Source organism: Myotis nattereri (assembly GCF_964212035.1).
Source record: "Myotis nattereri genome assembly, chromosome: 8".
In the NCBI taxonomy this organism is placed as follows: domain Eukaryota; kingdom Metazoa; phylum Chordata; class Mammalia; order Chiroptera; family Vespertilionidae; genus Myotis; species Myotis nattereri.
Genome location: NC_138083.1, coordinates 26,111,802 through 26,136,686, shown reverse-complemented (window position 1 = coordinate 26,136,686; position 24,885 = coordinate 26,111,802). Strand labels below are relative to the sequence as shown.

The window sequence follows — 24,885 nt, the reverse complement described above, 5'->3', positions numbered from 1 at the left end:
CACCTCTTTGAGTGACGTGGATTTAGAACAGAGATTCTTTTTTAAAAAATTTATTATTGTTGAAAGTATTACATTTGTCACCTTTTTCCCCATTGACCTCTCCCTGGCTGCTCCCATCCCCCAGTACATGCCCTTGCCACCCCCTACTGTCTGTGTCCATTGGTTATGCGTATATGCATGCATGCATACAAGTCCTTTGGTTGATCTCTTCTCACGCCCCCGTCCCCCCACCGCCCCACCTTCCCTCTGAGGTTGATGGTCTGTTTGATGCTTCTATGTCTATGTCTCTGGATCTATTTTTGTTCATCAGTTGATGTTGTTCATTACATTCCACAAATGAATGAGATCATGTGATATTTACCTTTCTCCAACTGGCTTATTTCACTTAGCATGATGCTCTCAGGTCCATCCATGCTGTTGCAAATGGTAAGAACAGGGCTTCTTTTAGCGAATTTGCAAACGAATCACTTGCAAAGCTCATTTAGACGCAGATTTCTGTTCCAGGCCCTAACACAGGTTTAATAGGTGGAGCCTGATAACTGGCATTTTAATAATTCCCAGGTGATTCTGATGCTGCATGTCCCCTAAGTGGCAAGTCTCTAGTTAACTTTTGAGCACTTAGTAAAGAGGCCGCCATTGAAAACAAAGAGCCGGACACTAACAGGTTAGGGAGGGTGCTGCTGAGTTTTTCCCTCTGGAGAAAATGGCTGAGCAAACTTGGAGAGCGTCACGGGGTCTGTGTTATTTTTGCTTTGACAATATGCTTTTTTAACTGAAGACTAAAAAGAATGCTTCTGGAACAAAATCTAGAGATAAGATTGAGTTGAAGTGGTACTGACTTGTGTAATAATGATAATAATAGTTATTTTAAAAGGACAAATCTCTGCGTGTAGAACAAGACTAGACGGACAAAATGTCAGTGGCTATCTCTTAATATCAGTACAGCGGGACCTTGAATAACAGGACATTTTGTTCAGTGTCCTCATGTTATAATGTTGATGAGATGCCGTGGGGACTTTAACTCTTATTTGTATCAATTAGCCTGTGGTAAAACTGGTTTTGTTAGGTGTCCTTTCACTTAAAGTCGCAGAACCTATCCACCGAGTTCAGTGAGGACTTGCTAATGGGATTTGGGGTGATGTTTACTTTTTGCTTTATGCTTTTTTTTTTTTCCCTTTGCATTTTTTCGGTAAGGGGACATAGTATTGCTTTTATAACCCTTAAAAAAAACAAACTAATGTTTTTAAGAGGGAAAAAATTAAGATCTATACACTGTGTAAGTTCTTATATTTTTCAGGTTAGCTTTTTTTTTTTATCTCTCATTATATACATTTATTTTAATGGGAAGGGGATTCTTTTTGTCTATGACAGTCCTACTGTTCTGAGGGCAAAGGACATAGGTAAGTCTGTGGCCCAGCCATTTGCCTGGAAAATGATGAAAATAAGTTTAAGGAGTGCAAGGGGAGAGGTCAAAGGTTCCCAGGGGCAAATGCGAGACAGTTCCTGTTCCTCACTCTTTTACACCCAAGTGGCCCAGCACAAGCCCTCGGGAGTCCTTTGAAGGGCCTTTTTTCCTTCTCCTTAGAATGGCTGACGTAGGCTTTAAGTTAATTTAAACAAAATTGGAAAATACTACAATGAGGTAACAGTAACTAACAATTACAAGTGCAGAAACTGCCGGTGAGGGCACCAGAACTGAATGGTTCCGGTGGGCTGGGCCCCAGTATCCAGGCTGCCTGTGCCCACGCAGGATGGAGGACCAGGGAGAAGCCACCCAGTGTCATATGAATCATATTATGAGTGTGTCACCACGGAGCCAGTGCATCTGAGTCACTTTATTTTTTTTCTTTTCTTAATCTGGGAGCCCTCAAAGAAGTGGATATGCATCTAGTTTACTCCTCGAACAACTTTCCAACTAAACTCTCAGGCTCTACTGACACCTGCTGGCATTTCATCTATTGTATGTTAAACACAAAACAAAGCAAAAAGTTAAATGCTTACCATATTTCCTATGGCCATTTGGCCTGACTATGCTAAGTGTACATTACCTGAAAGATAATAGAGAGAAAAAAAGGTCTGACAGGGAGAAAGATGTGAACAGACATTGAGTGAAAATATCCCCAGTATGAAGGACAGCCTACAGCATTCTTATTGCCTCTAGGCCCTGAGCTAGCAGCTCCATCACCTCGGGCCAGGCCCTTAACCTCACTTTCATCATCATAAAGATAAAGAAGCAGCAACCATCTTCCCAGGGCACATTAGGACTTCTGAGGATTCCTGGCATTTCCTACTAACTGAAGCATGGGTGCTGTCACTGGAGATATGACCTCTAAAGGCCACTCTCGGGGACCTTTCCACCACAATAAACAAGATTCTTGCCCAGCCAGTGTGGCTCAGGGGTTGAGCATCGACCTATGAACAAGGAGGTCACGGTTTGGTTCTGAGTCAGGGCACACGCCCAGGTTGCAGGTTCGATCCCCAGCAGGGGGCGTGCACGAGGCAGCCAATCAATGATTCCTGCTCATCATTGATGTTTCTGTGCCACTCTTCTCCCTTCCTCTCTGAAATCAATTATAAAAAATTAAAAAAAAATTCTTCACCAGCACCGTATTTTCAGAAGATGGGTGGAAGTTGTTGAAGCCTCCTTAAAGCCTCGCATTTCTACAATCTATTTCTAGAAACAACTAAATTAGAACAATCAGGAAAAAAAAATAAAAAAACAGTGAACAGTCTCAGACATTATCCACTTTTCTGTCCTAGGAAACCATGGACTTTGTTTTGTGTTTTGGAACACATACCAAGCCTCCAGGTTAAGAAAATGCTCCCCAGTTAATGCCAAACGAATTATTTGTGCTTTTTCTGTCTCCTCTTGGGAAACTCTGTATGAGCCTGTGGTCTGTTGGGCCAATAACAGGATATTTGATAGTCCCCGGGGAGTTGTAGTCACATATTTAGCCTGACAGAGGAAGGGAAGTCTGATGATGAAAATAATTGAGGCATTTCTTTAATGCTCCTATTTCATTTCTCCCTCCTGCCTCAGAATCCTGACTTCACTTACCATGCTTTCTGAGGCTTTCAGTGCTATTCACAGTCCTCAGAAAATGTCCTTTTCTACGTGTGAAAGGAAATTTACCTCTTAGAGCTCTTAAGTCCTCCCTCAGAAAGTCGTTAGGTATGATTGGAGCACAAAGAGAAAAGCAGAAACTCAGATTCGCATCCTTTGGAATAGCTACTCTTAAAAAAATAAAAACAGAACAACAATACAAATGTCAGTGGGGAGGTGGAGAAATTGAAACCTTTGTGCATTTGTGGTGAGGATTGTTAGATGGTACGGTTACCATTGAAAATAGTATGGTGATCCCTCAAAAAATAAAAAAATAGAATTGCCACATAACCCAGCAAGTTCATTTCTGACTATATATCCAAAAGAATTGAAAACAAGAACTTAAAGAGGTATGTGTACACCTATGTTCACATTCACAGCAGTATTATTTGCAATGGCCAACAGGTGGAAACAACCCAAGTGCCCGAAAAAATGAGGGAATAAACCAGATGTGGTATATACATACCATGGAATGATACTCAGCCTTTAAAAGGAAGGGTGCTTCATGGATGCTAAGTGACATAAGCCAATCACAAACAGACAGATACTATATGCTTCCACCTATAGGAGGTAAATCCATAGAAACAGAGTAGAATGGTGGTTACCCGGACTAGGGGGAGAAGAAAATGTGGAGTTGTTGTTTATTGGCTGCAGAGGACAGAGTTTCAGATTTTCAAGGTGAAAAGAGTTCTGGAGATAGAAGGTGGAGAGGGTTGCACCACAATGTATATCACGAATGCCACTGAATTATTCACTTAAAAATGGTCGAAATGATAACTTTTATGTATATTTTACCACAATTAAAATTAAAACCACACACACACACACACACACACACTTACAGAACTCAGTCATGGCCTCTGGCCCTCACAGTGACTAAATCATTTGACATGTCAAAACGTGCAGTAGATCCTTCTGTGGTGATCGGAATGTCCTGCATTTGCACTGTCCAATATGGTAGGCACTAGCCCAGTGTTGGCTTTTGAGCACTTGAAAAGGGACAAGTGCAGTGGAGGCCCTGGATTTTATTTTTATTCAGTTCAGATTTATACAGGCATGTGTGGCTAGTGGCGGCCATACTGGAGGGAGCAGGAAGAATGCACATCCATAGCACTATCTATTCCAGCCTATCCCCCTGCCCAGCACAAAGCTTCAGCAGGCAGACTAGAAAGGTAAGCTACCGGCTTGTGTGGGAGCCCAATTCTCTTTTCACCTCCAGTGTTGACTTGGTATGAAGCACTTTGCCGAGAGTGGGACTCTTCTTGGCATCTTGGTTTGGCATTCATTGGCACAGTTAATGGGCCCCAGGACAGAGTTGGCCTTAACCTACAGGCCAGCCTTTTCTATTAAAGTGTCCTTTAAAGATCCACATTCCTTCACTGCCTGCCGTGCACAATCTTCCTTCATTTTTCCCTTTAGATCCATGGGGTGATAGCTATGAACTAAGGCTGAGGTCCAAGCCCTTAGACAGAAGTTATGTGAGCGCATCGCTGCCTCCTGTGGGTACCCAGGCACTTAGTACATAGTTTACTTTTTAAGGCTTTGCTAAAAAATACAGGCAGTACGATATGAAAAATATTTTAAAAGAAAATATTTTTATCGATTGCAGAGAGGAAGGGAGAGGGAGAGAGAGGTAGAAACATTAGTGATGAGAGAGAATCATTGATTGGCTGCCTCCTGTACACTTCCCACTGGGGATCTAGCCCGCAACCCGGGCAAGTGTTCTGACCAGGAATCGAACTGTGACCTCCTGGTTCATAGGTTGATGCTTAACCACTGAGCAACTCCGGCTGCACTATAACAAACTCTTAGAATGAAATAGTACTACACAGTAGAGTTGGTGAACCACTGAAGCATTCTTTGTCTAGAATGGGGATAGATAAAGATTGTCATCTTGTATTGTGCAATGTTGCTTAGAAATTGTTACGCTTGCCAGTGATTGAAAAGGGGCTTATATTTAAAAGACTGCAAATAGAAGATTTGACAAGTCAATCAGAGAGCAGCATACCTCATGACAACCCGGTGCTTAATGACACTGTGGATGCCACATTTATCTTTTCGGAAAGAGTGAAAGCTGTTTATTAAAGAATAAAAAATGAGCAGGCCCTGGCCAGGTAGCTCAGTTTCTTAGAACGTTGTTCCAATATGCCAATGTTGCGGGTTCGATCCCCCATCAGGACACATACAAGGATTAACCATTGAGTACATAAAAAATAAGTGAAACAGCAAATAGATGGTTCTCTCTTTATCTCTCCCTCCCTCCCTCTATCTCTAAAAATTAATACATTAATTTAAAAAATGAACAAAAAATGAGCATGCAAAATGAAGATGGCTGTGTGGCAGGAAGGGGATAAAAGAAGAGTGTATGTTATTATTGCACAATGTGGATACAGGCTATCTAATCAAAACCATTCTTAGCTCAGCAGATCTATTCACCAAGAACACTTCCTTTTCTTTCAGCAATGGGTAGACGGCCTGAGATCCATCATACACAACTTCAGGGCCAACAACGTCAGTCCAATGACCTGCCTCAAGAAACAGTGAGTTTCATTTGCTTCCCTCTTTGTTCTTGGCTGTTATCAAGCAAAGGGTCAGAGTAGAAAATGAGGTTTTGTATGTGGCCAGGAAATGTCTTACTAGCCTTCCCCCACCCCCATGCTCCTGACCTTGGAGAAGAAGTTGACCAATACACACCTATACTCATCATGCCACCTGGCAGGGCGTTCATGATAAACCCACAGCCCCAGAACTATGAACAGAATGGTTGATGCCCCGAGTGTCCTCTGGGCTGTGGGCACTGGCTTCTGTGTCCCCAGACTGAGTGTGCTGATACATAGCTCCCCGTGCCCGGGGCCTGAGCCTCTGTTTCATGAGGCGGAGAAATGGGGAGCGTGGCCAAGAGAAGCACTTGCAAGAGCACCACTAAGCCCATGGACTGTTTAGCACACCATCAGGGATCCAGAGGTATTTTTGAAATTCAGAAAACAGGCCTTAGCCCAACTCACTGTATCCAAATCCCAGAGGGATACCAAGTGGTAGATTTTAACAAATAAATTTTTAAGTTTAAGTGTGTTCCATGCACATTTGTCAATACTTAATAGTGAGGAACCATTTGTTGTTTGTCTGAAATTCAAATTTAACTCCAAGTCCCCTATTTTCATTTGCTAAATCAGACCACCCTAAAGTCATGTCACAGTGCATGATTGTCTCTGGTTTTCAAAGTAAATGTTGTGTTTGAGTGAGCAGTCTTGTAAAGTGCTTTTATCCTGACTGAAGCTGTTCCTCCTAAGAAACGTTAAGACAGCGCTGTCCTGTTGTTTTCCAGCTGGATGAAATTGGCATTTATGACCAACACAAGTGGCAAAATTCCAGTGAGGAGGTAAGTCTCTCCTTTCTGCGTGTCCTTCCGTATCCTGTGCCCACCCTCGTCACACCAGAGCGAAGAGAGAGCCCTCCACGTACTTGTTCACTGCTTTCACTCACAAACATTCTGGAGGCTGAGCTTGAATCACTTCAGCAAACGCCAGGTTCAGTTTGTAAAAATCCTTTAATGAACAAAAAGTTGCATTTTTTTCCGCCAACCAGATGGCAACATCTACTGCACTTTGATAAGTCCAAGAGCATCTGAAACGTAGCATTAATTTTTAAAATCTTCAAATAGGTGGGTTTTAAGATTTAAATGCATATTACCTATGTGCCCTTAGGTAAAGTTTAGCAACAACAGGCTAAAATTAAAGAAGTGTTGATTGTGCGCCTGCAGTGGCAGAGTATGGGCTTTGTCTCAGGAAAGGGATGCCTCTGGACAGTGCCCCTCATTCTAGGCGTTGCAGGTCCTCCGGTGCCCAGGGCAGGGGCCGCCTCTGCCTTCTTGCCACCATGAGCGCAGCTGGAAGCTCTTATGATGGTAGGGGTGGAAATTCTCTACTAAACTCTCTGGTATCATTTTGGCTGGTGTTTTGGTAAGCACCTCATGGAAATTCCAGAAGTTGGGCTGGCCCCAGAACCTCTGCTGTGCACGTGAGGCCAGGAGTATATTTGGACACATCAATCTAAGCCCCCAACCTTCAACCAAAACAGGCTCCCCAGATACCAACCTGCTCTTCTAGGAATCTCCAGACTCAGGTTCACTTGTATTTCTTCTCTGGACACCATGTTATCAAAGAAACCAATCAACCAACAACAACAACAAGTAAAACCCAGAATTACAGGGGAGTCACCACCGGCACAGCATTTCAGTTGGGCATATTCCCCGTGGCCTGATGATCACACTTGGCCATTTCTGACTCCTCTAGGCCTTCCTCTGCCCAGACACTTCGTTCTGCTGGGAAGCTTCCGTTCTGCATCACTATGAGAGTACTAGTATCTTCATACTTTCTCAACATATTCTTTTCAGATTAAACAGAATTGTCCTAGAGGTCATCATTTTTCTTAATTACATGTATTATAACAGTCATGAACTAGAGTATCCATGTGACACAACTGAAATATCAATGAAAAAATGAAAAGCATACAAATCATCAAAGAGACCATAGACACGGCCCTTGCTGGTGTTGCTCAGTGGTTAGAGCATTGGTTGGCCTGAATACCAAAGTGTCAAGGGTTCGATTCACAATCAAGGGCATGTACCTGGGTTATAGGCTCTAGCCCCAGCCCCAGTCCTGCTCGTGCAGAAAGCAACCAATGAGTGTGTTTTCTCTCTCTCTCTCTCTCTCTCTCTCTCTTCCCATTCTCTATCTCCCTTGAACTCTCTCTTAAAAAAAGAAAAAGACCATGGACAGTGTTCCTTTTACTTAACCTTTTATTGAGGGTTTACAGTGTTATATGCCTCAAGCATTGGTTGTAGGCTTTACACAGCTACATGTAGGATTCCCTGATTTTTATTTAATAGTTTACTACCAAGTCAATGTGATGCCTCCTGTACCGTTTATAAAAAGTCCTGTGAGCATCCTTGACTGATGGTTATTGGCAAAGACACTGTACACTGACCCTTATTTTATTTACAACTCCTTCTTCTTTTGAGCAATAGCAGGACAATTATTTTAATGTATCTCAGCATTCTCCAGCTACTTGCAAATATATAGTGACTTTTTATTTAAAATTAGTATGGAAGTAGTAAGTCCCAACTCAGAGAACATAGATAGCAGAGTCAAGAAAAGAAATATAAATTGGATCGGTTTTTACATATCTTACTCTCCTGCATTTTCTTCCCAGATAAGGTTCAGGAAATGGACAGAGTATGAAACACATAAATTGTGATCAGAGCCCTTGTAACCAGCAGTTCTGGTTTCATTTGCATGCATCCTACTAATCACATTGCTGTTATACTCTTGGAAGCTTTTTCTGATTCCAAAGATCTTTATCTAGCATGTTCACATAGGAAATTACCTTTTTTGTAGAAATAGCCGAGATGTTTTGTCATGTTCTGTAGCTCTCTTGGACATGAGCTCTTTGGTGCCTGCCAGTATTAACAGGTGTTTGACAGTGGACATCTGTGATTCGGGGGCAGTTGGTTGGAGTTGATGGAGAGTTGATACCATGCCAGAAAAAAGCGGATAAATCTCCTGGTGTATGAGCCGCCAAGGGCTAAGGGAAATTGTTCTGAATGTTTTAATGGCTATGAAGAGTAAACACTTTTAAAAAGTCGTTTCATCACTATCATTCTGGCGTTTTTAAAATGGAAACTATTAGTATATTAGTATGTGTGCACAATGTTACAGGGGACCTGACTTCACACTTAGTACACAGCTTGGGAATGGCGCTGCTCTTTAGCATTAATCAACATTTAATGGCCAGGAAGTTTCAGGGATGATGAATGAAGAAAGAGAGAAACACTTTATCTCTCCCTTCTCTTTTCTTTCTGTGTATAATATCTCATGCAGTCTGCTTTTCTCTCAAGCTTACAGACTCACACTCAGCTTGTTTTCCCACTCTGACCAAAGCTTTGGAGGGGGCACTGTTTTCTTTTGCCATCTCCTATTCTCTGTCACCTGGAGTTGGAAGCAGTGGCTGGAGAGTTGGGAAAGGGTAGCCAGCTAGTAGTGTGGGCACTCCTGGAGGGAGTCGGGAAGGGGACAGCTGTGTTAAAGAAGGCCGAGACCCTCATGTGTGGTCGTGGCCGCCCGTCTTCGACATAATCCACCCATGTCCCCGCGGCCCAGCCTGCCCACGGAGAGGTCCGGCTCTGCTAGGGCTGCATTTCAGGAGTCCTCCCTGAAGATGGTGTTAAACTGTTGGATAGATTGTGGACCCTTTGAGGACAAGCAAAGAGTGAGACTCCCTTTGTTTCTAGGAACATTGGTGTCTTAGTCACCTGTAAGGTCCCTGGGAACGTAACCAGGATTCTAGTTCTGGGCGCCACTTAAGGGTATTTGCTGTTATGGCATTTCCTTTGGGGAAGTGATTTATTTTGATTCAATAAAATCTCATGGAGCACCTGTTTGTTATGAAGCACTAAGCTGTACTCTGTAGGCATGAGGCTGCCTGTCAAAGCTGACTCAATCATAGTCCTTTATATTCATGTTTCCATGGAATGCCTAGTTTGGTGTCTAAAATGGTCCCGCCTGTGATAAGTGTGTTTCTCTCAGGACTCTGGGTAAATGGCCTTCTGCTGGGCCTCTGAGGCAACTGGAAACTCAAAGAATTCACCTTCACACCACAACATCTCTACCCCTAGCGAGTACATTTAAGGCCTAGAATGATTCTGAAAGCTGCCTGCAGCAAAGGGAATAAAGGCACTGCCCCAGGGAATGGTTCTGTTCACTTGCTTTCTCCCACTTTCCACCCTGGGTTTGCTCTCTTTTATGGAATGAGGTGAGCAGATCTGTGATGAGGTTGGCCAGCCCAAGGCCCCTCATGGAAAGGTGGCCTGAGAATGAGACCCTCTGTCCATATGCCACTTCTTGCCTTTATTATCTCCAGGGCAGTCATGTTACTGGGCATGACTTTGCCCTCACTAATATATTCCTGTTTATTTCCCTCTGTCCTGGCACTAGACACCCTAATTTCTCTCTCAAGTTTTCTATCTCTTACAAATGCTTGGACCTTCCTAATCCCATGAGATGTTCTTTTTCTACTTCCTTTTTAAAAAAATAAGTATTTTTTATTGATTTTTGAGAGAGAGAGAGAGAGAGAGAGAGAGAGAGAGAGAGAGAACTTCATCGGTTACCTCCTGTTCGCACCCTAATGCAGGATCTAACCCACAACCTAGCTACATACCCCGACTGGGAATCAATGGAACCCGCCACCTTTTGGTGCATGGGATGACGCTCAACCAACTGAGCCACACCAGCTGGGCATCTGCTTTTCATTTCTTGGCACTTCACCAAGTCCTGGCCAAAAAATTCTGTTTCTATACACTCTTTCCTTCCTCCTTGTGTGAGCCCTTACCTAACATCCAGGTTTTGTTTTATCAGAAGGGCTCAGCCCTGTCCCTGCTACATTCATGACCATGTCAATCAGTTTTCATCTCCTTTGCCAGGCCTATCCAGACCTAACAGAGGCTCAAGTTAGCTGAGATACCCTGAGATTGCTGTGCAAAGAGTTTCCTCCTCATTACAAGTGCCAGACATTGCAAATCCTGCCTGGGGGCCTGTAGCTCTCCCATTAACACATTCTTTAAAAAAAAAATACACAGGGAAGAGCTACTTTACACCTTTATTATAAAGGTCAGATAGATTACTTCTCAGCCCAAGTTAAAGTATATAAATTCCATGAACTCTAGAGAAGTGAGAGAATGTGGAAATAGCGCCCTCTACAGTAGAAATCCTCATACTTGATGTCTAACACTTAAGCCCTTCCATGTCTGTAGATTTGTTAAAGGGAATTCATAGGCCTCCCTACATTTGAATACAGTTGTCTCAAGCACTCCTAAAAATATACCTCTTGAAGTATTCTTGGACCAAGTGTGAAACAATAAAGCTTTGAATGAACACATAATAATTCATTTACTTAAAGTCAGGTCTTCCCATTCTGTTTTGGGAAGTTGTACTCTACGGTTAAAGTGGTGCTGTCTCGCACTCATCAGGATTAACTGGTGGCGCTGTTTACATTTGGAGCTGGCCTTCCACTTAATGTGAATGGTGGAGTACAGGGCAAGGTTGGGACCAGGGAGGCACTGCTACAAACTCTCTTGTGCTCACAGGCAAGGCGTTCTAAAGATAAGCTTCTCCGATGAAAGCACGCTCTATCTTAAGTGGAGGCTGGACTTCTGATTTACAGTTAAAATTATTATGGTGACAGTTAGCAAGCAGGGAGTGAATGGAGGCTCCTTGGGCAGCTAAGGCATGGCTCAGAGCACCAAGTCATCTCCTCAGTAGCGTTCATTCCGAGGGTCACCAATGTAGTAATCCTAGGGAGTCTCTTTTCTTCTGTCTTTATCATCATTAGAAAATGTGCTCATTGAGGTGGCAGCCATTGTACTAGTCTTAGTGCACACCCTACTAGTTCAAAGGCTGGGCACACAGTGCAATATACAGCTCTTGGAACACAGAAACCCACACCTGAAATCTATATGAACATACTATCCAATGTCACCCCAATAAATTTAATTTAAAAAAGGTTGCACCATTATTCAAAAATAACATGTCTAGAGGTATTGCCAAGATTCTGTTGAAACATGGAATAATTGTTCCCCTGCCTCTCCTCTCCCCCACACCTATCACTTACATAACAAACTGCAATCGTTGAGGCAGCTGACGTTTCAGAGTAGCTCAAGGATGCTTAGCTCAGAAAACAAACACATGAAAAAATACGGCTGATAGAGCATGTCGGCTGTAGTCAGTGTGACACCAGGGCCAGGGCATTCACAGGCATGGGCTGAGTTCTGAGGGGCCCACTTCTTTTCCCCAAGCCCAGATGTGGTCAACACACGGTGTTTTTCTACAGCTATCGTCCCTCTGTCACATGCCCTCTTCCTTCCTAAGAGAGTAATTTGGCAGTGTCAACATGTGTCATTATTTGTGTCCAAAGGTATGTATCCCCCAGACCCTGTGGAATTCACAGGCACGCAGGGGTGTCAGCCTGTCTTAGAATCCAGTTGCCTCACCAGCACAATCAGCTGGTCACCACAGGGCACTGCAGGAGCTGGTGTGGAAAGTAAACCACACCTAGAAATGGGAAGTAATTTTATTCTCCTTGTCCTTCTCCCTCCATCCCACCATCCCTGGTGTTACTTGGAGCTTTGCATCAGAGAAAACAGAATTAACAATGCCTTGATTTTTTTTTCTTTTCTGCTCTAGTATTACTAGAACCTTTGCATCGGGGAAGACAGAAAAGGTGATCTTTCAAGCACTCAAGGAGTTAGGTCTTCCCAGCGGAAAGGTATGAATTAATTTATTTTATTTTTCACTTATACTTGACATTCAGTATTATATTTCGGGTGTACAGCATAATGGTTAGACATTTATATAACTTATGAGGTGACTCCCCCAATAAGTCCAGTACCCACATGGCACCAGACACACTTATTACAATATTATTGACTCTATTCCCAATGCTGTACTTTATATTTTGTTGCTGTTTTGTAACTACCTGTTTGTAATTCTGAAACACTCCCTTTTCTGTCCAACTCTCCCATCTGGCAAACCATCAGTTTATTCTCTGTATCTATGAGTTTGTTTCTGTTTTGTTTGTTTATTTTGTTTGCTAGTGAAATGATATAGTATTCATCTTTTTCTGACTTATTTCACTTAACATAAGGTATTCATTTATTTAATAATGTGTTCCTAAAACCATTTTCCTTATTTCTGTTCTCATATGTAATAAGCCAGATTATATATATATATATATATATATATATATATATATATATATATATATATATATAAAATCTCCATTAGATTGAGAATTAGATGCAGTCCATAGACTCCTTTTCCTTTTCCCTTCATTTTCCTTCCTTGCTTTTGTTTTCTGCTCATTTTAAGCTCAGTGCTTTCAAATTCAGAGAGTGTACTTCAAAGTGTCGTTGTCCACTTTATTAAGGAGGGGAAATGGCTCTTGCACAGTGTGTGGAAAGTTTATTTTAGAGAACGCCATCAGCATTGCCTCGATCAAGCGCAGTGTCGGCATGAGTAATTGACTAATAAATTCAGTTCTTCTAGACGGCTGGCCGGTGTTTTATGAAGCACCTCTTCCCCCGCAAACCATTTGTGTTCATGGCCCTTCAGATTTAAAAGAACTGCAATTAATTTATTGACTGCGAGAAAGATTTAAGCCTGTTGCTGCTTTTAAAAATTCCTATTTGAACTATAAATTTCAGTATGAAAAGCAAAATCTTATAGGGTTGTCCTGAGCCTCTTCCTGCGGTCTTAGGAAAATTCACAACATACGCAGAAGTAAACTCCAGGCTTGATTTATTCAGTAACCTTTAGGCAGGCTCTTGTGTTTCTCCCTCAAGCAGAGAAGAAGGAAATGTTTCTTGATATTTGTTCTCTGGGGTGTTTCCTAGAGCAGGCCCAGCTGTGGCCGAGGTCTGCCACACAAGCTGGCCCCCTGGTAACTAGAACTGCTCAGTTCCACGGGCCCTTTCTGACGATGGCCTGGCCGCAGCTGGAGGTTGGCCTCTGGCTTCTGTCGGCAACAATCAGAGATGGAGGCCCAGGGATCCTCAGTGGTCAGTCCTGTAGATTCTTCCCCTCCGAGGAGAAAATATATCCCATGATTTATGACATACTTTTCTTCTTTACAGAATGATGAAATCGAGCCTGCAGCATTTACTTATGAAAAGTTCTATGAACTGACACAAAAGATTTGTCCTCGGACAGATATAGAGGATCTTTTTAAAAAAATGTAAGTAAGTTCCATTTATGAGAAAGTGTCCCATCAGGATTATCCTTGTCCTTTTAGATTTTTTAAAGTTTTATTGTCATCCTATTTTATGATAGTGTGTTGATAGTATCTAGGGATATCTAGTGAGAATTCTATTTTCACCCCCAAGTTTATCTGTGTAAAAGTTTACTGATTTTTTTTTAAAGATTTTACATAAATTAATGGCAGCACCTGGAACTTTTTTTTCCCCCCTTTGCATTGGCTTTACTAACTACCTACAATTTTAACCTGCTCCTTTAGGTATTAACCTGTTATGTGAACTAACTAGATTCGATTTGGAATGTTATTATGTTGTTGAAAAGTTCATTCATTCCAGTTATCTCAAATGGATGACTTACATGTTGTTGCTTTTTTTAAAATAATGTCTTTTGATAATGCTAGAGAAGAATTGCAGAATTTCCTGTGAGCTAGTGGGAGTGTTTCTTTTCCTTTGTTATTGTGGGGTTTTTTGTTGTTGTTTTGGGGTGTTTTTTTTTCATTGTCTCTGGCCATTTTAAGAATGCACCACTACTTCAGGGTTAGAAAATAAGTTTAGAATTATCATCAATAATTGTCAACATGTAAATCGTACATACTGTAGCATCAAATACAAAAACTTACTTTTTCTAATACATTTCTTTTCAGCAATGGAGACAAAACTGATTATTTAACGGTAGACCAATTAGTGAGCTTTCTAAATGAAGTAAGCTTTTTCATACATTAACTCCATATAGTCTGTGTGCAGTGGCTTGCCTCCTCCAGCATCCTCATTGCATGCCCGCATCATTCGCCCTCATTCGCTTTGCTTTTGACCTGCTGATCTTTTCATTATGGCTTTACCAGGTGCAAAAATCAGCCGCTGCCCTTGTGTGTCCATGCACTTCCCACACGTTGGCTTTGCACACTGCTTTTTTGTTGGTTTCTTGCTGTGATGTATTGCTCTGTGTGTGCGTGTAACTTTTTTATGATATATTGATTTAATTGTGTCTATGTTTTTTTGCAAGACAATATTGAAGGTACTTATGTTTTTTTTGTTTTTCCTATTGATCTCATTAAATAGAAAGAGAATGGATTTACTTTGCCACACTATATAGTTGGATTCCCCATTGCTAACTTTTTCTTATATCTTTGCATGGAACTGGGAAGCTTGATTTTTGTCTTTTAATGGATTGCATGTAAGAAAAGTTTGTAGATTCAAAATAGAATATTTTGACAAGCACAATTATATTTCCTGGGTGAAAATATAGTACATATTAGGTCAACTGGATTGCAGGTTAAATTTTTACTTTTTATTTTTATAACATTCTCAGGGCTAATTTTAGAATATGATTCACTTAACCACCAACACTGGTGGACAGAATTTGCTTAAGCAGAATAAAAAAAAATATGGTAGGACAAGTAAAGGTTGCAACTTTTATTCCAACTCAAATTAACTTCTTTTTTTCCCCCCATGGACAAATAAAAGTGTTTCCTCTTCAGTGAAACCTGCAGAAGCTCTTGCAAAATACAAAAAGGAAAATTCACTTTTCCCCCAACACTTGAATAATGAGAGTTTAAGTGAGAAATGGACAATATATTTTCATTTTCAAACAGTTTATGTTAACCATTGTGCCATATAAAGGGAAAAATGTTAGAAAAGTCAGTATCATGCCAGACATGAGGTATTGCCTCAAAAAAGACAACAGGCAGGCTGTGACTTGCCAATTTACAGAGAGAAATCACATCTTTGCAGAAGGGCTTCCTTCTTCTTTCCCTGCCAGGGCTCAGTGACTTCCAACATGTGGGGTTGCACGTTAGAAGAAACGGTTACCAGAGCCTAACAGCACTGATGCAGGAAAGAGAAGGTACCCCATACATAAGCACAGAGGCCCACATTCACATAAGCCTTTCAGTGTAATATGATATTCATTTTGCTTGAAAACAGTTTAAGCTTTTGCACGCCACCATTTTTTCTCACGTGAATACTGTGTTCGGAATCTTTACCCAGATATTATCCACATTCTTCTGCCACCATTGCTCGTGAGTTAAATTGCTTTCCTTTATTTCTTTAACCCCTTCTCCCTCCTCTGCTTCAAAAAATATATATATTGTTCTATGTCCCTCAGTTTCCTCATGCAATTGGGGTGTTTGATCATCTTAAATCCTGGTGAGATGGGCAGGAAGCATGCTTTCTACTAAAAGGGGAAAACACTTCAGTGGAGAGGAGAAAGTCGACCACACCATCAATTAGGCACTTTCTAACGAAAGTCCTCTTGTGGGCATGGGGGTGAAGCTGGCACCCAGCCTTTTATTAAAGGTGCATTTCACTGCGCAATTCTGAGTCTGAGGATAGGTGCTGCCTTCATGGGTTCCTATTTCATGCCTTTCCTTTTATGGATTGTTTTTGTAGGCCTACCCAGTAATCACTCTTGTCATTCCTATAAGACTAAGTAGATAACATTTAACTTTTAAAAGCTATGATCATCCATACTTTCTTTGCTCTGTCATCCAAATTCTTTCTTAAATACGTGTGACTTGGTAAGCTTTTATCCGTCACTATTGCAGTGGCCAGTAGCTCTCAGTGGTCATTTCCTTCTATTTGGCTTCTCATTAGCAGTAAGGAAGCACCTTTACTGTGGGGGTGGGGCTGATGGATTCAGTGTGATTTTATACTGATTTCTTGAGGTCATGGAGACTACAAGACAGTTCAGGAAAGTGTACAGCCTTTATTTTTAATCAGTGTTTGCTGTGAACCTCTTCCTTTTCTATCCTAGTGACTCAACCGGGAGAACTGAATGTCGCCTTGAAGAAGTTTGGTCAAGCTTAGGGAACGTTCTGCCTCCTCCTTCACCCTCCCTTCTGAGTTGCCTCTCTCATCGCTCTAAAATCAAAAACATCCCTTAAGTAGAGCTCCTTCAAAACCCACAGTGAAAGGAGGCAGGGTTCACTCCAGAACGAAGCAGGCATTGGAATGTAAGGGTCTATGAGTCCAAAAGCTTAGATCTAAACATTTTCAAAATGCCTTAGCCTCAGTCTCAACAAGCCAGAATTTGACATTGTATTAGAAGTCCTGGATCATGCAGTAAGACAAGGAAAAATAAATGAGCCCCATGAACATGAAAGGACTAGGTCCTACTCTTACTGTTGATTGTGTACCCTGAATATTGCAGACTATTGTTAGGTTAGGTGGCTCAGGAGGCGGCGCAAGAAATAGAGAGTCCAGTGAATCAGGAAAGAAAGGAAAGGAAAAGGTTTATTTCTGCGTCCCTGGGAGACCCAAGTACCCCAAGGACAGGGCACGTGGATTCATGCCAACAGGGAGGGGGGGGGGCGCTTTTTTTATACTGCGGTTGGGTGAGGGGCGGGGACATCAGCTGAGGAATTCTCTGCCACAGGGGATGGGCGGGGGTATTCAGAAAGAAGTCAGTATCTGTGTGGGGGTATGTGGATTAAGGGGGAAGAAGCTGGCATCTGTGTCTGGCACGTGGATCTGTGAGAAATTCCAGGGGAAGTCCATTGTCTCATCACATGTCTGCATGTATCCGATCCTGGGCTCTCTCTGACCTAACAACTATCAACTGCAAAACTCTTTGATTAAATGAGAGAGTTTAGAAAGGTAACCGGAGACATGATCAAGAAAGCAAAAATCAATAGACGTGAACACCAGCATTAACCAATTAGAATAGGGGAAAGTTCCATTTTATTGGAAAAGCCCATCCTGCCTCTCACCACCTTCCAGCTTGTAAATCTCTTTACTCTTTACATCAAATTTTCTGTAAGTATATTAATATGGGAAGAGAGGAGAAACAATCCTTCATTTATTGCCTTCGTTGCTATGTAGGGGTTTGTACCACCTTTTGCCTATCCATGCCATTCGACACTTACTAGCTTTTCCCCAATAGCTTTACCTGCTCCTCACCCATTTTTCAGTACCTCCTTGTTTATAGCTCCCGCAAGTGTAGTCTGTGGATGCAGCTTAGGCATCCTCTGGGAGGTTGTTAGAAATGCAGACTCTCGGGCCTCACCTAGTCCTGAGGAATTGGAATCTGCATTTAACAGGATTCCGGGGTGCTTTGCCTGCAGGTAAATTTTGTGAAGCACTGTCCCAGTGAATTACCTGGGCCCCTCCTTGGAATGCCTTGTGTGAATGGGGAAAATGTGAGAGCAGCATATACCTTCTGTCACTGGCCATAATGAATTTTGTCATGGAAATCCACCACTCAGGCCTAAATTTTTTTTAATTGATTTCAGAGAGGAAGGGAGAGGGAGAGGGAGGGAGGGAGGGAAGGAGGGAGGGAAGAAGGGAGGGAGGGAGGGCGAGAGAGACATCAATGAGAGAGAATCATTGATTGGCTGCCTTCTGCATGCCCCCTACTAGGGATGGAGCCTACAACCCAAGCATGTGTCCTGACCTTGACCTTCTGGTTCATAGGTCAACACTCGACCACTGAGCAACACTGGCCAGGCCATAGCTATGTTTCTTATTCCTTTCCAGTACACTGAAGAAAACTTCCTTTGCCTATATTATGAAACTAGCAAACTAGCTTCTAGGAGAGCTGGGGTGGCACTTATTAGGAGCTGCCACCTGGTCAGATACTGCTGTCAACTGGGCTCTCTGGATGTGGGTGCACTAATTAAGATCTCCGGGCTCCTGTTATTTTCACCTCTCCCTGTGAAGATTTAGCCTAATGAGAAGCTAAATTGATTTTGGTTTTACCTTCATCCTTTATTTCACTTCTTATGAAGTTGATAACAACTGAGGGTCTGCAGAATTGAGAGATGCAGGGAGAGCAGGAGAGAAAGGTTAAAATAAGAAAGAGAAGAAAAAGACCTTATGCCTTCATAATAAGAAGAAATCAGCTTTATTTTCTTGTGTCTGGTAATCTTTCCCCTGCGTTAAACACATTATGGCATCATATTAGGGCTAAACCTGATTTTTTAAAAAATATATATTTTATTGATTTTTTTACAGAGAGGAAGGGAGAGAGATAGAGAGTTAGAAACATTGATGAGAGAGAAACATCGATCAGCTGCCTCCTGCACATCTCCTACTGGGGATGTGCCCACAACCCAGGTATATGCCCTTGACCGGAATCGAACCTGGGACCTCTCAGTCCACAGGCCGACACTATCCACTGAGCCAAACCGGTTTCAGCCTAAACCTGATTTTTAAATTTTATTTTTTATTTGTTTTTCAGTTGAAGGAATGTAAGAAAGGACCCAAGATCTCTTATCTCTTTCCATTTACACTATCTTTATTTTATATACATATAATTGATTTCAGAGAGGAAGGGAGAGGGAGAGAGAACCATTGATGGGCTGCCTCCTGCACACCCCCCCACTAGGGACCGAACTTGCAACCTAGGCATGTGCCCTGACCAGGAATCGAAACATGACCCCCTGGTTCATAGGTCAAGGCTCAACCACTGAGCCACACTGGCTGGGCTCTTTATTCTTTAATGTATAGGCAAAGAGAGAGAAGGAGTTATATAGTCTTACAAGTAAGCCTATTCTTGCCAGTTATTCCTTTATTTCCTTTATGTCTCTTTTGAATTGTATTTACGTCAACATCTATCTCCCAGTGCTGCTTGGATTGAAGCCAGTGATGCTTTTTCTCAGGAAGAAGAACAAGGACATAGTGATGAAGCCATGTCCATTTATGCTTCATTCACTTGGGCACCTTCTATGAACTATTTTTTGGAAGCTGTTTAGGATCTCATTTTGCAAGGCTCTGGGCATCCTGGGGTGAATGTCTTGGATATCCTGCTTCACTGAGCCCCAACTGAAAACCAATAGTCCGTCCCTTAGAGCTGTGAAGCATTTGTCTCCCTGGGCTTATGTCCCCATGGGACTCTTCTGCGACTTCATTACTCTGAGATCACCGAGAAATGAGCTTCCTCCTCTTTGTTTTCTTTTTTCATCTAAAAATGATAGTTTTGTGACTCTAATGCAAGTCTTAGCATTTGTTTCCTTGCCTTTGGATTCTCCACATTGATCCGTACTTCCTTTTTGAGAGGTGGAGATTTTAGAGAAAGCAACAGTTTATGTTTATCTGATGGAGCAGCTGCAAAAACAAATGCAATTCCCTGTCTCTTTTTTATTATTTGCAATGTAGAGTAGGGGATGATGATATATCCATCTTAGGACTTGGTTTTCCTGGTAGGCAGGATGTGCTAGTAATTATGCCCTGGGACAAAATTGTAATGGGGTTTAATTGGGAGGACCTCTCCAACATTTAGCATTCTTCTATCCTTGTAGAACTTAGGTACTTTTAAAAAAATGATATCCAAATGTGTTAAAAGGTATACCTCTACATCATAAATTGAAGCCCATCAGAATCACCTGGAAGGCTTGTTAAAAAACAGATTCACAGGTCCCCCTTTCCCCCAGAATCAGATTTGGCGGGACTGGGCATGGCCCCAGAATTCGCATTTCTAACAAACTCTCAGCTGAGGGTGGTACCATTGTTGCCATTCACAGATCACGCTATTAGTAGCACCGCATTAGAATACATGCATGTGTATGTAAACAGCACATAAGATTCCCTCTCCTCTCCCTAACTCTCTCTTTTCTCTCCCCTTTAGTTGAATCTCTTCTTCCTTTCACTCTGTAATTTATATGGATTTGCCCCATCATCTCCATGAGTGCAGAATATTTACCATTGAGCATATCTTTAAATCAAAAGACTTAATTTTAGTAAGGGAGAGAAATATAGTGGCCAGCCTTGCAGATAACTACAGTGGGGCCTAAAAGGACCTAAAACGGCATCCATCTTCTTTCGTGGGGTTATGTACAGAGATGGGCAGGAGAAGGAATGTGCCTAGAGAGAGTTTCTTCTTCGTTTGTCGGTTTGTCTTTTAAACAATGTATTATCACCAGAGGGTGGTGCTTGTCATTTCCTAGAATAGCGAGCCGTGGACTTGCATGACGGCATCCATTTCCTAAACCAGGGGTCCCATGCCTTCCCTGCCTGGCACTCCACGGCCCACCTCACAGTCTCCCTGCACACCCGTGACTTTCCTTCTCTGTGGTCTCAAGGCCTGTTTTTGATGTGACAGTTTCTGCTCTTGCACATGCATGGATGCGAGCTGTTGTGAGCTGTGATTCCTTAGGTGGCAGCAGAAGCATGCTTCATTGGGATAAACTGACAAAAAAGATATCGATTCCTTAACTTGGTGGGGAGATGGGAGGACCAGAGCAGGCTAGGCTACAAGTACTTTAGGAAAGTACAGCCAGTGTCCTGTTGGCCGAAGGCATTCATTCTGTGCAACCCCCTTTTCAAATTATCACTTCAAAATAAATGGGGAAGGGAAATCCATATGAACTTGTAACCATTGTTTCTTAGCTACCTTTCCAATAGTGCTTTTCCAAAGTCTGTGCATATATTTGGGTAAAGAGTTGTTGCCAAAGTCCTACCTATTGAGCAGGTTTGGCTCCCATCTGCTTGCCTGCCATTATTCCATTGACGTTTGCTTTATTTATTTATTTATTTGGTGGATGACCAGGGGTCGCAGAGAACAATAAGGAAATTTAATGGGCACGCTGCCTCCAGGAATATACTAGTACAGACAGGCAGACAGACACACAGACACACCCACAGACACACACATCCACACAGGATTATAGCTGAGTCAGTGATTTGAACTTGTTTCATCACTGCTGTGAAGGTAGAATGGCAGACTGCGGGAATAGCATTGCTCCTGGTGCCTCATGTACCACCACGAGCATCCAAGTGGTGACTGAAAAAGCATGACATCACCACCCTCCTAAGTACCTTAGTCGTTCAGGTACTTCTCTGCCCAGACAGTGTCCTCAGGCCAAACTGAGTTAGATTTCATAGACTTTCTGAACTACTGATATTTAAATACATATTTTCATATTGTTTATAGCTTGTAAATATCCTTGTGCTGATTAATTTTCATCATCACTAAAATTGGTTCATTTTGATGACTATTTCCTCAAGAAAACAAAGTTTTCAGAGTGCCCATGAAATCTTTTATTGATCTAAAAATGAAATGCTATTTGCCTGTCTTAGAGGATTTCATTATTGTTTTTGTTTTGACACTTTAAGTAGTATATTATCTATTTGAACTATTTTGGAGTGTTTTTTTTTTATTTGTGCTTTCATTAAAAAAATTTTTTCCTCACTTTTTATAGACATTTATGCCAAATGTCTTACCTGTGGGATAGGAACAAATGGACAGTACAGCTGACATGCACAGCATATTACATAGCCTTCAGTTTCTGAAGGAAAACCAATTTCTGTATTCTCCAAAATTGAGCACTTTGGAGGATTTGATTTGATTTAGTTCAGTGAGGGGAACCAGTCAAGTACTTCCAAATTTGGAGTTTTTTAAAGTATATTTTAGGGAGAAAGACAGGAAGATGGTAAAATCCTACCTTTTAACTATAAATATGACATTGTAAATATATATTGTTTTAGATATTACATGCTTGAGTTGTGTAACACCATAAAGGCGAGAAATGTTAACCTAAATGGAGTTATTTTCTCATCATAGCATCAACGAGATCCTCGACTCAATGAAATTTTATTCCCATTTTATGATGCTAAAAGAGCAATGCAGATCATTGAGATGTATGAGCCTGATGAAGACTTGAAGAAAAAAGGTAATAAAAGTGAAAAAAAGAGTTTTCTTTATTTAACAAAAGCAAGAATATATGCAACACATTACAGTGGTATTCCCCCATGTTCTTTCTTATATTGTATAATGCTTGTATTACGTAATACTTACATGTAAAAATGCCAAATACAATCTCTCTCGCAAATCTTTGAAAAGAATTCAGTTTCCTATAAAAATTTACACCTTCTTTTTCTCCCTTTTGTTTTGCCAAGCCTAGGAATTGAATACATTATTTGAGAAGCCTTCTCACCCTTCATTTGACCTTTAGTAGGAATCAGTTTAGCAAATTGGTGGGGATTTTGAACTTTTGCCCCCTTCAATAAAACTTTAGAAACGATGTGTTGTCCATTCCAATATTTGACAAAGGAAAGGCGTGGAGAGGAAATTTCAGATTGGTTCGATAGCAGTGAGAAAACCCTGCAAATAAGGGGAGGGTTGATGCTAATATAACTGGACAGGGAGCAAATGAGATACCTGGGCTAGTGCTTCCGGCCTTGTCTCAATGAAGAGAAGGGAGATCTAGGTTCAAGTTCCGTTGGTCCCATGTGCTCATGAGTATCATGGCTACAGTTTCCTCCTCTTTAGAACAGGGATTCATTTGATTGTGTGTCTCAGTGAACGTGGCCAAAAGGTTCACATATTCTCTGGACCCACATAGAACCTGTGTATATGCATGTCTGGCCCATCATGATGCGTGACTTCATCCCTGATATTTTTCCAAGTCCACTTGAGTTTTCCTTTGGTTGTAGTCCTATATTTATACTCTCTGCAAGGGCCTCAAATACCTATATTCAGCAAGACTGCTTCATGACTCACCTCTCTTATTAATACTCTGAGAATTGTAATTTATTCTACCTTGCATTTTATTAAAGTGAAAAGGAGAGTGGCTCGATTTTACTGTGTGAAATTGAGCAAGGAACAATATTTCTGGACCTTGGTTTCCCTGCTTATAAGATGGTGGCGTTCATGCAGTCATTTGACTAGCTTTTCTCCCCCCACCTTCACTCCTTAAAGTCTGTGAAGGGTTGACTTGGTACCAAGCTCTGTGCTGGATGCTGGGAATGCAAAGCTGAGTAAGGCAGTTGGGATCTGCTGAAGAAAGAGCAGTTCCTCAGCAGTATGATAGATGTTGTGATAGAGGTGTGTCGCTGATTCTTCCTAAAGTCCTTTCAGGCCCTAAACATCTATGAGATTATCATTGACACATCAGAAAAGCACAGTTTCATCATTTCACTGATGATGGAAATTTTAAAATCTGTCATTATCATCAAGTATGGCTGAGAATGTGGTACAAAAGGCATTCTGAATAAATTTCTGTTGGGGACATAAATTGGTACAAACAGCCATCGTGATGAATATTTTGGCAGTAGTACAGTGTAAGTAGACCTCGCCTGCCGCTCAGCCTCTCCACTTCCATGTACGGACCCTAGAGGTTTTCTCTTTCCCAGCTCTGACATTAGAGTGGTCCAAGTTCAGTCCCTGGATCTCTGCTCATTTACACTCACTCTTTCGAAGAGCTCAGCCACCCCAATGGCTTTAAGTTTCTTCTACACACACATGACTTTCTAATTAAACTCCCCACTCCTACTGTCTGTAGGCCTGTAGTAGAACTCTCCACTTGAATGTTACATGGGCATTTCAAAGATACATATCCATCATGTTTTAGTTCTTCTCATCCACAAACCTGTTCCTTTCCCGGCCTAGAAACTGGTACTATTATTCACCCAGCTCTTCAAGCCAAAACTCTTGGAATCATCCTCAACTTGTTTTGTTCTTTCATATCATTTCTAATTTATCAGCAGAATCTGCAAGTTCTGTATGCAAAATAAGTTCCAAACAAATAAGTTCTCTTCATCTACACATTTACCAGACTTTCTGAGCCTACATCATCTCTCCCTGGACAATGCCAGTTGACTTGTAACCAGTCTTCTCCTTTCTACTCATTGCCCTACAATTTATGTTCCACACAGTGGCCAGAGTAAATCTTTCTCAACCAAATCTGATCATGTTATTTCACTCTTCAAAACCCTCCAAAGACTCTTCAGCACACTTGGGATAAAATTCCAAAGTACTTAGTCCAACTGAGGTAGCCTTTGGCTGTTTCTGCAACCTCATTTCCACCAACTTTTCCCTTTGTCATACACTCCTGCCAAGGTCTTTGCACTTGCTGAACCTCCTGCCAGGTGTGCATGTGGCTTGCTCCCCATGCATAAACATGACCTCCTCAGAATGGCTTTTTTTGGCCACATATCTAACACAGCATCTTGGTCATTCTTAATCACTTTCATTACCTGGTTTCTATTTCCTTCTAGCACTTTCTTGACATTATATTATACTTTTATTTATTTGTTAATATAT

At 41.7% G+C, this 24,885-nt stretch overlaps 1 protein-coding gene across 1 annotated transcript in view; it reads left to right on the top strand.

Moving 5' to 3' along the window:
- Positions 1-24,885, top strand: part of PLCB4 (phospholipase C beta 4) — a 381,356-nt gene that overhangs the window by 290,520 nt on the left and 65,951 nt on the right. The window contains exons 8-13 of the mRNA XM_081097388.1: positions 5,564-5,643; positions 6,429-6,482; positions 12,340-12,421; positions 13,788-13,888; positions 14,552-14,609; positions 22,405-22,513. Coding sequence (XP_080953514.1) covers positions 5,564-5,643; positions 6,429-6,482; positions 12,340-12,421; positions 13,788-13,888; positions 14,552-14,609; positions 22,405-22,513 — 484 coding nt within the window. The remainder of the gene's footprint in view (positions 1-5,563; positions 5,644-6,428; positions 6,483-12,339; positions 12,422-13,787; positions 13,889-14,551; positions 14,610-22,404; positions 22,514-24,885) is intronic.